Source organism: Zootoca vivipara, chromosome 12, assembly GCF_965207765.1.
Source record: "Zootoca vivipara chromosome 12, rZooViv2.hap1.1, whole genome shotgun sequence".
Classification (NCBI taxonomy): Eukaryota; Metazoa; Chordata; class Lepidosauria; order Squamata; family Lacertidae; genus Zootoca; species Zootoca vivipara.
The window spans coordinates 53,402,018-53,415,397 of NC_142595.1; the positions used below are offsets into that span (position 1 = coordinate 53,402,018).

Sequence of the window (13,380 nt, forward strand, 5' to 3'; positions counted from 1 at the left end):
GTGATGGAAGAACTAGACATAACTGTGTACTCAGATGAGGTTTCTTGTGGTGTAGTCTGCTTGAAGTGCTCAGTGGGTGTGTTTGTGCTTGAAGTTAGTGTGGGTGCAATTGTCTCAGAAGGCTCAGAACTGGAAGTAAAAGGAGTAATGGATGGAGTAGGTGTTGGACTCTCAGTAGTAGTGTGTGTAGTTTCAGAGGTCAACTCGATGGAGGAGGCAGACATTGTTGACTGAGAAGACAGCTGTTTTGTGGAGGGTTGCTCAGTGGTGGAAGAAATAGACATAACTGTGTACTCAGATGAGGTTTCTTGTGGTGTAGTCTGCTTCACGTGCTCAGTGGGTGTGTTTGTGCTTGAAGTTAGTGTGGGTGCAGTTGTCTCAGAAGGCTCGGAACTGGAAGTAAAAGGAGTAATGGATGGAGTAGGGGTCGTACTCTCAGTAGTAGTGTTTGTAGTTTCAGAGGTCAACTCGATGGAGGAGGCAGACATTGTTGACTGAGAAGACAGCTGTTTTGTGGAGGGTTGCTCAGTGGTGGAAGAACTAGACATCACTGTGTACTCAGATGAGGTTCCTTGTGGTGTAGTCTGCTTGAAGTGCTCAGTGGGTGTGTTTGTGCTTGAAGTTAGTGTGGGTGCAGTTGTCTCAGAAGGCTCAGAACTGGAAGTAAAAGGAGTAATGGATGGAGTGGGTGTTGTACTCTCAGTAGTAGTGCTTGTAGTTTCAGAGGTCAACTCACTGGAGGAGGCAGACAATGTTGACTGAAAAGACACCTCTGTTGTGGATGGTTGTTCAGTGGTGGAAGAACTAGACATCACTATGTACTCAGATGAGGTTCCTTGTGGTGTAGTCTGCTTGAAGTGCTCAGTGGGTGTGTTTGTGCTTGAAGTTAGTGTGGGTGCAGTCGTCTCAGAAGGCTCAGAACTGGAAGTAAAAGGAGTCACGGATGGAGTTGGTGTTGTACTCTCAGTAGTAGTGCTTGTAGTTTCAGAGGTCAACTCACTGGAGGATATGGACAATGTTGACTGAGAAAACACCTCTGTTGTGGATGATTGCTCAGTGGTGGAAGAACTAGACATCACTGTGTACTCAGATGAGGTTCCTTGTGGTGTAGTCTGCTTCAAGTGCTCAGTGGGTGTGTTTGTGCTTGAAGTTAGTGTGGGTGCAGTTGTCTCAGAAGGCTCGGAACTGGAAGTAAAAGGAGTAATGGATGGAATAGGTGTACTCTCAGTAGTAGTGCTTGTAGTTTCAGAGGTCAACTCGATGGAGGATATGGACAATGTTGACTGAGAAGACACCTCTGTTGTGGATGGTTGCTCAGTGGTGGAAGAAGTAGACATCACTGTGTACTCAGATGAGGTTCCTTGTGGTGTAGTCTGCTTGAAGTGCTCAGTGGGTGTGTTTGAAGTTAGTGTGGGTGCAATTGTCTCAGAAGGCTCAGAACTGGAAGTAAAAGGAGTCACGGATGGAGTTGGTGTTGTACTCTCAGTAGTAGTGCTTGTAGTTTCAGAGGTCAACTCACTGGAGGATATGGACAATGTTGACAGAGAAGACACCTCTGTTGTGGATGGTTGTTCAGTGATGGAAGAACTAGACATAACTGTGTACTCAGATGAGGTTTCTTGTGGTGTAGTCTGCTTGAAGTGCTCAGTGGGTGTGTTTGTGCTTGAAGTTATTGTGGGTGCAGTTGTCTCAGAAGGCTCAGAACTGGAAGTAAAAGGAGTAATGGATGGAGTGGGTGTTGTACTCTCAGTAGTAGTGCTTGTAGTTTCAGAGGTCAACTCACTGGAGGAGGCAGACAATGTTGACTGAGAAGACACCTCTGTTGTGGATGGTTGTTTAGTGGTGGAAGAACTAGACATCACTGTGTACTCAGATGAGGTTTCTTGTGGTGTAGTCTGCTTGAAGTGCTCAGTGGGTGCATTTGTGCTTAAAGATAGGAAGGGTGCAGTCATCTCAGAAGGCTCAGAACTGGAAGTAAAAGGAGTCATGGATGGAGTTGGTGTTGTACTCTCAGTAGTAGTGCTTGTAGTTTCAGAGGTCAACTCGATGGAGGAGGACATGGACAATGTTGACAGAGAAGACACCTCTGTTGTGGATGATTGTTCAGTGGTGGAAGAACTAAACATCACTGTGTACTCAGATGAGGTTCCTTGTGGTGTAGTCTGCTTGAAGTGCTCAGTGGGTGTGTTTGTGCTTGAAGTTAGTGTGGGTGCAATTGTCTCAGAAGGCTCAGAACCGGAAGTAAAAGGAGTCATGGATGGAGTTGGTGTTGTACTCTCAGTAGTAGTGCTTGTAGTTTCAGAGGTCAACTCGATGGAGGAGGACATGGACAATGTTGACAGAGAAGACACCTCTGTTGTGGATGATTGTTCAGTGGTGGAAGAACTAAACATCACTGTGTACTCAGATGAGGTTCCTTGTGGTGTAGTCTGCTTGAAGTGCTCAGTGGGTGTGTTTGTGCTTGAAGTTAGTGTGGGTGCAATTGTCTCAGAAGGCTCAGAACTGGAAGTAAAAGGAGTAATGGATGGAGTAGGTGTTGGACTCTCAGTAGTAGTGTGTGTAGTTTCAGAGGTCAACTCGATGGAGGAGGCAGACATTGTTGACTGAGAAGACAGCTGTTTTGTGGAGGGTTGCTCAGTGGTGGAAGAACTAGACATAACTGTGTACTCAGTTGAGGTTTCTTGTGGTGTAGTCTGCTTCACGTGCTCAGTGGGTGCATTTGTGCTTAAAGATAGGAAGGGTGCAGTCGTCTCAGAAGGCTCAGAACTGGAAGTAAAAGGAGTCATGGATGGAGTTGGTGTTGTACTCTCAGTAGTAGTGTGTGTAGTTTCAGAGGTCAACTCGATGGAGGAGGCAGACATTGTTGACTGAGAAGACAGCTGTTTTGTGGAGGGTTGCTCAGTGGTGGAAGAACTAGACATCACTGTGTACTCAGTTGAGGTTTCTTGTGGTGTAGTCTGCTTCACGTGCTCAGTGGGTGCATTTGTGCTTAAAGATAGGAAGGGTGCAGTCGTCTCAGAAGGCTCAGAACTGGAAGTAAAAGGAGTCATGGATGGAGTTGGTGTTGTACTCTCAGTAGTAGTGTGTGTAGTTTCAGAGGTCAACTCGATGGAGGAGGCAGACATTGTTGACTGAGAAGACAACTGTTTTGTGGAGGGTTGCTCAGTGGTGGAAGAACTAGACATCACTGTGTACTCAGTTGAGGTTTCTTGTGGTGTAGTCTGCTTCACGTGCTCAGTGGGTGTGTTTGTGCTTGAAGTTAGTGTGGGTGCAGTCGTCTCAGAAGGCTCAGAACTGGAAGTAAAAGGAGTAATGGATGGAGTAGGGGTCGTACTCTCAGTAGTAGTGTTTGTAGTTTCAGAGGTCAACTCGATGGAGGAGGCAGACATTGTTGACTGAGAAGACATCTGTTTTGTGGAGGGTTGCTCAGTGGTGGAAGAAATAGACATAACTGTGTACTCAGATGAGGTTTCTTGTGGTGTAGTCTGCTTGAAGTGCTCAGTGGGTGTGTTTGTGCTTGAAGTTAGTGTGGGTGCAGTCGTCTCAGAAGGCTCAGAACTGGAAGTAAAAGGAGTAATGGATGGAGTTGGTGTTGTACTCTCAGTAGTAGTGCTTGTAGTTTCAGAGGTCAACTCACTGGAGGATATGGACAATGTTGACTGAGAAGACACCTCTGTTGTGGATGGTTGTTCAGTGGTGGAAGAACTAGACATCACTGTGTAGTCAGTTGAGGTTCCTTGTGGTGTAGTCTGCTTGAAGTGCTCAGTGGATGTGTAAGCTGAATAGGAGGAAGAAAACAGAACATTAACAATATTTAAGAAAAAGCCGACATATGAGCCCTCATATAGGAGTTCCAGGGAAATCTGCACTCACAACTCATGCAGGATGTGACCTGTGTGCCTGAGTCATGGGGTACCACTTAGAGCCACTCCCACAAAGAAGAGAGTGATCCAAGAAGGATATAATGCATCAAACGGTATTGAAGAAAGCCTTGACCGAAACGTATGCGCAACACGTGCAAACTGTTGATAATCCAACAATTTATATGCTGTACCGCTTAATGGTATTATTTCTAAGAAGTGTCCAGTGAGGGTTCAAGAGCGATACAAGTGATCAGTTAGATTTCATCAGAAAATCAAAAAGTGTTGCTTAAACTGCTTGCTGAAACCAACAAAGCCTCTATGGCAGTGTTTCTCAACCACTGTTCCGTGGCACACTAGTGTGCCGCGAGATGTTGCCTGGTGTGCCGTGGGAGAATTACTTTATATATAGTCAATATAGGCACAGAGTTAATTTTTTTAACATTTTCTAATGGTGGTGTGCCTCGTGATTTTTTTCATGAAACAAGTGTGCCTTTGCCCAAAAAAGGTTGAGAAACACTGCTCTATGGGTGCCTGCAGTTCAGTCAACAAGAGGTCTCAGCCAAGAGGGAGTTCCACAATTCTAAACACACAGCTCACGCGGGATGTGAGCTGTGTGCCTGAGTCATGGAGGACCACTTAGAGCCTCTCCCACAAAGACGGGAGTGATTTAACAACGCACTAAGCAGTATTGAAGAAATCCTGGATTCAGGTTAAGGCACCGAAACATATGCACAGCACGTGTAAACTGTTGAGCCCTGTAATACTGTGCTGGCAGATAAACATCATTTCCATATGAATATATAGCTACATACCAGAGGAACTTGTAGGCTGTGAACTAGTAGATATGCGTCCACGAGTAGTAGTGGAAGGGGAAGATTCCTTTATGGTGGGTATTTTTGTAGTAGTATAAGCAGAAGGTGTTGTGGTTGCATACGCAGAAGGTGTTGTTTTCAAATTTGTAGAAATGGATGTTTCACTTGTTGTGCTTGGTATCCCCCTAGAAGGGATAGGCAACAAATTGTATTGGACTATTTTTTTAAAATGCACGTAACTATTCACCACTGATAGTGCTTATTGGACCCGCCTAGAGGGATTATCATTCTTATTCTTATTCTTTATTTATACCCCACCCACTCTGGGCGATTTCCAAAAGGATATGAAAATACAATAATCTATTAAACATTAAAAGCTTCCCTAAACAGGGCTGCCTTCAGATGTCTTCTAAAAATCTGGTAGTTGTTTTTCTCTTTGACATTTGGTGGGAGGGTGTTCCACAGGGCAGGTGCAACTACCGAGAAGGCCCTCTGCCTGGTTCCGTGTAACTTGGCTTCTCGCAGCGAGGGAACCGCCAGAAGGCCCTCGGTACTGGACCTCATTTTCCGGGCAGAATGATGGGGGTGGAGACGCTCCTTCAGGTATACTGGACCGAGGCCGTTTAGGGCTTTAAAGGTCAGCACCAACACTTTGAATTGTGCTCGGAAATGTACTGGGAGCCAATGTAGGTCTTTCAAGACCGGTGTTATGTGGTCTCGGCGGCCTCTCCCAGTCACCAGTCTAGCTGCCGCATTCTGGATTAGTTGTAGTTTCCGAGTCACCTTCAAAGGTAGCCCCACGTAGAACGCATTGTGGGAGATAACTAGAGCATGCACCACTCTGGTGAGACAGTCGGTGGGCAGGTACCACGTCTCCACTCCCACCTTCATCCCCTGGCGTGCTACTCACTGGCATTGAGGCCCCTCAGAGGTGATGTGGCACTTTCCATTCACACAGTGGAATGGGTGGGGGTTCCAAGCGCTGCAGTTAGAGACACACTGAAGTGTGTTGTTGATGACCTTTGCCACATAATATGGCTGGAGGTTGTGTGCCACCACTGAGACATTCTTGCATTCGTCTGACAGATCTGGGAATGGAAAAGGAGGGAGAAGGGTCACCAAGGAAGAATGCAAATGCCTCACAATGCCACATGCATGGGACTAGGAGAACGAGAGGGGAGGCTGCCAGGCTGCTGGATCATCATCATCAATATATATTTATACCCCACACACCAACCCCATCGCACACCTCAGTCCTCACCTTCGGGGCTCAGGGGCACTGCGGTCACACGAGATGCTCCTTCAGTAAAGCAGAGCTGATCTAAAGGAGAGGGGGAAAGCAAAGGTGAGGCTTCTGAAAGGAATAAAAAAATTTCCATCTCCGCTGTATCAAACAGTTGGTCCCTTATCTCTCTCGCCTTCATCTGGCCACAGTGATCCATGCGACGGTCACCTCCAGGCTTGATTATTGTAACTCGCTCTACGCGGGGCTGCCCTTGAAGCTGACCCAGAAACTCCAGCGGGTGCAGAATGCCACGGTGAGGCTCCTTACGGGGTCCCGGCCGCGGGATCACATTAATCCAGTGCTTTAACAGCTGCACTGGCTCCCGGTGGAGTACAGGATCAGGTTTAAGGTGCTGGTTTTGACCTTTAAAGCCCTATGCGGCTTGAGACCCTCGTACCTACGGGATCGCCTCTCCTGGTATGCCCCGCGGAGGACCTTAAGGTCCACAAACAACAATATTCTGGAGATCCCGAGCCATAAGGTGGCTAGATTGGCCTCTACTAGAGCCAGGGCCTTTTCTGTATTGGCCCCAACTTGGTGGAACGCTGTTTCACAGGAGACCAGGGCCCTGCGGGATTTGACATCTTTCCGCAGGGCCTGCAAGACAGAGCTGTTCCGCCTGGCCTTTGGGTTTGATTCAGTCTGACCCCTGTGTTTTCCTCCCTCATGGCCTGGATTTATGGACTACTTAAAATCAGGCTGCATTTTAAACTTAAATTTTAAATTTTAATACTGTATTTTAATCCGTATTTTAATCAATTGTTTTTTATGTTTTATTGTAATTTTATTGGTGTGAGCCACCCTGAGCCCGGTTTTGACTGGGGAGTGCGGGGTATAAATAAAAATTTATAATAATAATAATAATAATAATAATAATAATTTTTTATTTATACCCCGCCCATCTGGCGGGGCTTCCCCTGCCACTCTGGGTGGCTTCCAACAAACATTAAAATACATCAAATATCACAGATTAAAAACTTCCCTAAACAGGGCTGCCTTTAGGTATTTTCTAAATGTTTTCTAAATGTCAGGTAGTTGTTTATCTCTCTGACCTCTGATGGGAGGGCGTTCCACAGGGCGGGTGCCACTACCGAGAAGGTCCTCTGCCTGATTCCCTGTAGCTTTGCTTCTCGCAATGAGGGACCCGCCAGAAGGCCCTTGGCGCTAGATCTCAGTGTCTGGGCTGAACGATGGGGGTGGAGATGCTCCTTCAGGTATACAGGACCGAGGCCGTTTAGGGCTTTAAAGATCAGCACCAACACTTTGAATTGTTCTTGGAACATACTGGGAGCCAATGCAGATCTCTCAGGACCGGTGTTATGTGGTCTCGGCAGCCGCTCCCAGTCACCAGTCTAGCTGCCGCATTCTGGATTAATTGCAGTTCCTGGGTAACCTTCAAAGGTAGCCCCACGTAGAGCACATTGCAGTAATCCAAGCAGGAGATAACCAGAGCATGCACCACGGGGGGGGGGGAAGCATCCATGGGGGGGGGACCTCTTCTTCTGCTCCCGCCCCCACCACTCAAGACTCCCTGCCACCAAGGTTGAAGGAAGCACACCTCTTCCGACAGGAAGCAACCTAACATCCATCTCCATGTGGGCATGGGAACATCAGCTGTGGTTGGTTGATGTTTCAGCACAGCCGCTGGGGTAACAGAGAAGGGTTTCCACCCTCACTGCTCAGCCTGGATGGATAACACTAGGTGGCCTCAGATATGGCATAACTGAGGCGCATTCTATTCTATTCTAGATGGATGGAATATAGTACAAGAGTAGCCTTGCAACATTCCCTGTTTAGGGAAGTTTTTAATGTTTGTTGTTTTATTCTGTTTTTAATCTGTTGGGAGCCACCCAGAGTGGCTGGGGAAACCCAGCCAGATGGGTGGGGTATAAATTATTATTATTATTATTATTATTATTATTATTATTATTATTATTATTCACGCCAAGGACATCCTTGGGCTCCTTCAGCTGCCAGCCCCAGCTGTGGCTGGCAACCCCAGGCTTAACTCCTGGCTACCACCTTGGGAGCCCCATCCGATGTATGCGGCAGGTGCCTCCTCACCTCTGTCATTGGAAGTGCAATTATTTTGCAAGGTCTGTGAGAGGTTCTTCATGGAAGCATTGTAAGAAGCATTGAAGTCTGAGAAGTGAAGCTGCAGGAGCACCTCGTGGTCCACGATAACACTGCCATTGCTGAGAAGAGGCAGCAGGAAGGAAGAGGGAGAAATCACTTAGCCATAACTGAAAAGGTGCCCCCTGCCAGCCTGATGTCAGGTGAATGATGCTGGGGGGGAGACTGTCAATTAAAGGGGCGTGGCCTCTCACAGCAGGGGGCCAGGAGATTGCGTGGCACCAAGCAGCACCCTCCCTCCCATACTTGGTCCCCACCTGTTTCTCTTCTGTGACTCACCTCAGCCGAATCACCTTTACACCCGTGTAACCAGGAATGTCCGCATAGAAGATGTTCATCTGCAAAGAGAGAGGGGTCTCATCTCAGCTGCATAGACAGCAACAGATGGAAGCACCAACCAACAACAGGGTGTGAACAGAGGCAGCAGAGCATCACCACCCCCTCCCCATCATATCAGAGAGATTATGTCTTTGAGGTGCATGTCAGCAGTCCTAGAGTTGGAAGGGACCTGAGAGTTATTGGGTCCAATCCCCGCAATGCAGGAATTTCAACGGCAGCAGAAACAACAACAAAAAACTCTACATTTTTAAGATACTGGTTTGTTGATGTGAGAAATACCAAACCCCCAATCCCAGCAGATTCTTGGTCCCTCCTATGTGCTGAGCAGGACATCTCTATCCGGCTGTGCTCCTTTAACTCCTCCATCCTTCCAACACACCTTTGGGGTATCTCCTGTGCTGGGCATGGCTAGTCTGTGGCCCTCCCCCAGCTGTTGTTGGACTGCAGTTCCCAGCAGGCAGCCTGGCCAAAGGTATGGGATGATTATAAAGGCTGGAAGATGACCTTTGTCACTTTAACACTGGTCTTTCAAAAGTGACAATTAGGAAGTCGGTTCCTGATGTGTGTATTGGGGTATGAACCATCCGTTCTGAGCTACATATTACTGGAACAGCTTTCTATACTCATCTGATAGCTCCATTTCCAGGTATTCCAAATGAGGGAAACCTGACTGTGTTTCCAGATTTGCTGTGAATGAGCTTCACACTGAGAAAAGGAGTGTCAATGAGGTCTGGACTCAGAAGTGACCATAGGGTTTGGGTTTGGGTGTGAGAATTTTTTGGGGGGTGTCATCTCTCTGTGCACTCCCAGCCCCCCCTCACCTGTTCCTCAAATATCTTCACAAATGTCTTGAAGGCAGAGGAGCCGTAAATCGCCATCTCTGGGCTGAAGTTCCGATTCTTCACTGTTACAGAGACATTGATTGTGGCCTCAACAGTCACTGTGATCAGAAAGCACAAGAGTCATTAAACATGAAGGTACAGCCACAGTTTCAGAGTCTATGTTTGAGGATGAGCACTTCAGGTGTTCATTGAGTCACAGGAGAATTGCAGTGATCATGGAAACAACATGAAAAACCTATGGCTCCACCCCAAAGGGTGCAGAGAAAGGGCGCTGGTACAGGGTGTGAAATACACTGGAATGTGCGTGTATCAGCTCAGTGTAGTCTACTCTTGCTGACATGAACTCTCCAGGTCCTGAGGCAGGTGACATTCTTGTCCATCTGCTGCTGCTGCTGCTGCTGCTATCAGAAGCTTTTTAAAACGAAGGTGGCAAGGTGATGCCACAGAAGCAACACACCATTTTGAATCAAGCAAGTTGACCATCTTTCCTTGCAAACCAATTGAGGGCTCATCCACACTTCCTTCTGCCTCTGCACTTTCCTGCAGAAAGCAGTTCTGTGCTGAATAGGAACAAATGGCAATTGGTTTTTCCACAAAGAGCAGGATTCCCAGGGGAAAACAGTGTAGTAAAGGCATACCTGTTCAGACCTAGTAAGCATGCCTAGTAAGCACAGGTGAAGTGGAAAACCCCACAGACCCAGGCTTTCTAGGCATGGGGACAAAAGCCTGAGTAGATTGTATGTACACCTCCTAAAGATACAACCGGTTTTATACACAGTTGGTATGGAAGTCATCTGCATCCAGAAAAGGCAACGTTCTACATCAAACCATCTCCAGGGGTGGCTAAAATATTTCACTTCTTTCCCAGTATTCATAGAAGCTTTCAGTCTCTTCATGGGCCAACTTCCCTTCACAAGAGTGACAGTGCAGGCAAGGGGAGGTCAGAGGGGTCCCCCAAGTTGGTGCCCTTCAGGTGTTGTTGGGCCACAATTACAAATCCTCCCTGGCCATTGGCCACGCTCACTGAGGCAGATGGGAGGACAGCCATGTCTGGAGAGCACAAGGTTAGGGAAGGCTGGCTTGGGCACTCCTGTCTCAAGACTTCAACAGAGAAACATCCAGGTCATCAAAAAAGCAAGATCACTCCCAGGAATGCAAAACAGGAAGTTTGAAGACAAAGGACCACAAATATTGCCCACCTAGAAAATTACTACATCCGGACATTGCTGAGCATTTGTTTTCAAAGGAAGAGCCAGAAGGCAGGAGGCCTGTACAGTACTAATAATGCTCAGACTTACCCACTTGGATTTCATTCTTTGCCTCTTCGCAACGCTGCCCAATATAGGGAGACGGACAGTGACAACGACCCTCAACAAGCACTCCTTCATTAAGGCACCCGAGAGGGACAACTGTGGTGGAAAAGGGAACACTAACAACATTTAAAAACAAGCCAACAAAAGAGCCCTCATACCAGGATGCAACAATTTGTATATGCTCTACTGTTTAAATTTGTATATGCTCTACTTATTTCTAAGAAGTGTCCAGTGAAGGTGCAAGAGCAATACAAATGATAAAATCAATTAAATCTCATCAGCAAATCAAAAAGTGTTGCCTAAACTGCTTACTGAAAATGACAAAGCCTCTACGGGTGCCAGAAGTTCAGTAAAGAAGAGGTCTCAGCCAAGAAATAGTTTCACAGAACTGGGCCACAATTCTGAACACACACCTCATGCCTGAGTCAAGGGGAACCACTTAGAGCCTCTCCCACAAAGACGGGAGTGATCTAACAGGGATATAAGGCATCAAATGGTATAGAACATTTTTTAAAGGCCTTCTAAATTAATACGATAATTTTGTAGTTGGCCCAGTAGCATATGGGCTGCATGTTGAAACTGTTAAGCAATGGAATTATGTGCTGGGAGATAAACATCATTTCCATATGATTACACAGATACATACCAGATGAAGTTGTAAGCTGTAAATTAGTCGATGAGTGTCCACGAGTAGTGGTGGAAGGTGAAGATGCAAAAGACGTTAATGTAGTGGGCAACAATGTTGAGGTCATTTCTGATATGCTAGTAGTAGAGTGTGTGGTTATGGTCTCAGTGATGGATGCAGATGATAACGTTGATGAATGAGATGTTCCACTAGGAGCAATTTTAGTGCTAGCAGATCCATGATAGGTTGTGGAAGCTGTAATCAGTGATGAGCTCCCTTCTGATGTACGGGAGTAATCAATTGTGGTGTTAGTACTAGCAGATAGCATGGCTACAGTTGTCTCAGAATGCTCAGAACTGGAAGTATAAGGGGTGATGGATGAAACAGGTTTTGTGGTCTCACTAGTTGTGCTTGATGAGGTTCCTTGTGGTGTAGTCTGCTTCAAGTGCGCAGTGGGTGTGTTTGTGCTTAAAGTTAGGCTGTGTGCTGTTGTCTCGGAAAGCTCAGAACTGGAAGTAAAAGGAGTTATGGATGGAGTAGGTGTTATACTCTCAGTAATAGAGCTTGTTGTTTCAGAGGTCAACGTACTGGAGGAGATGGACAAAGTTGACTGAGAAGACAGCTGTTTTGTGGATGGTTGTTCAGTGGTGGAAGAACTAGACATCACTGTGTACTCCGATGAGGTTAGGCTGGGTGCTGTTGTCTCAGAAGGTTCAGAACTGGAATTAAAAGGGATGCTGGATTGTGTAGATGTAGTCTCAACAGTTGCGGTTGTAGATTCAGAGGTCACCTCACTGGAGGAGACAGACAAAGTTGACTGAGAAGACAGCTGTTTTGTGGATGGTTGTTCAGTGGTAGAAGAAGTAGACATCATTGTGTACTCCGATGAGGTTAGGCTGGGTGCTGTTGTCTCAGATGGTTCAGAACTGGAAGTAAAAGGGGTGCTGGATTGCGTAGATGTAGTCCCATGAGTTGCAGTTGTAGATTGAGAGGTCACCTCACTGGAGGAGACGGACAAAATTGACTGAGAAGACAGCGTGTTGGATTGTGTAGATGTAGTCTCAAGAGTTGCGGTTGTAGATTCAGAGGTCACCTCACTGGAGGAGACGGACGAAGTTGACTGAGAAGACAGCAGTTTTGTGGATGGTTGTTCAGTGGTGGAAGAAGTAGACATCATTGTGTACTCTGATGAGGTTAGGCTGGGTGATGTTGTCTCGGAACGTTCAGAACTGGAATTAAAAGGGGTGCTGGATTGTGTAGATGTAGTCTTAGGAGTTGCGGTTGTAGACTCAGAGGTCAGCTCACTGGAGGAGACGGACAAAGTTGACTGAGAAGACAGCCGTTTTGTGGATGGTTGTTCAGTGGGGGAAGAAGTAGACATCATTGTGTACTCCGATGAGGTTAGGCTGGGTGCTGTTGTCTCAGAAGGTTCAGAACTGGAATTAAAAGGGATGCTGGATTGTGTAGAAGTAGTCTTAGGAGTTGCGGTTGTAGATTCAGAGGTCACCTCACTGGAGGAGACAGACAAAGTTGACTGAGAAGACAGCTGTTTTGTGGATGGTTGTTCAGTGGTGGAAGACGTAGACATCATTGTGTACTCCGATGAGGTTAGGCTGGGTGCTGTTGTCTCAGAAGGTTCAGAACTGGAAGTAAAAGGGGTGCTGGATTGCGTAGATGTAGTCCCATGAGTTGCAGTTGTAGATTGAGAGGTCACCTCACTGGAGGAGACGGACAAAATTGACTGAGAAGACAGCGTGTTGGATTGTGTAGATGTAGTCTCAACAGTTGCGGTTGTAGATTCAGAGGTCACCTCACTGGAGGAGACGGACGAAGTTGACTGAGAAGACAGCAGTTTTGTGGATGGTTGTTCAGTGGTGGAAGAAGTAGACATCATTGTGTACTCTGATGAGGTTAGGCTGGGTGATGTTGTCTCGGAACGTTCAGAACTGGAATTAAAAGGGGTGCTGGATTGTGTAGATGTAGTCTTAGGAGTTGCGGTTGTAGATTCAGAGGTCAGCTCACTGGAGGAGACGGACAAAGTTGACGGAGAAGACAGCCGTTTTGTGGATGGTTGTTCAGTGGTGGAAGAAGTAGACATCATTGTGTACTCCGATGAGGTTAGGCTGGGCGATGTTGTCTCAGAAGGTTCAGAACTGGAAGTTAAAGGG

General features: G+C 46.8%; 1 protein-coding gene across 1 annotated transcript; it reads right to left on the reverse strand.

Annotated features, from left to right (window-relative positions):
* Positions 1–1,510: 1,510 nt before the first annotated feature.
* LOC148684158 (uncharacterized) lies at positions 1,511–12,585 on the reverse strand. Its single transcript, XM_088654881.1, has 10 exons — positions 11,234–12,585; positions 10,573–10,683; positions 9,254–9,372; positions 8,373–8,431; positions 8,025–8,155; positions 5,937–5,996; positions 5,586–5,763; positions 4,676–4,860; positions 2,276–3,778; positions 1,511–1,518 (listed from the first exon to the last, which is right to left on the reverse strand). The coding sequence occupies exons 1-10, from the start codon at positions 12,387–12,389 to the stop codon at positions 1,511–1,513; spliced, it is 3,510 nt and encodes a 1,169-aa protein (XP_088511007.1). The 5' UTR covers positions 12,390–12,585.
* Positions 12,586–13,380: the final 795 nt, after the last annotated feature.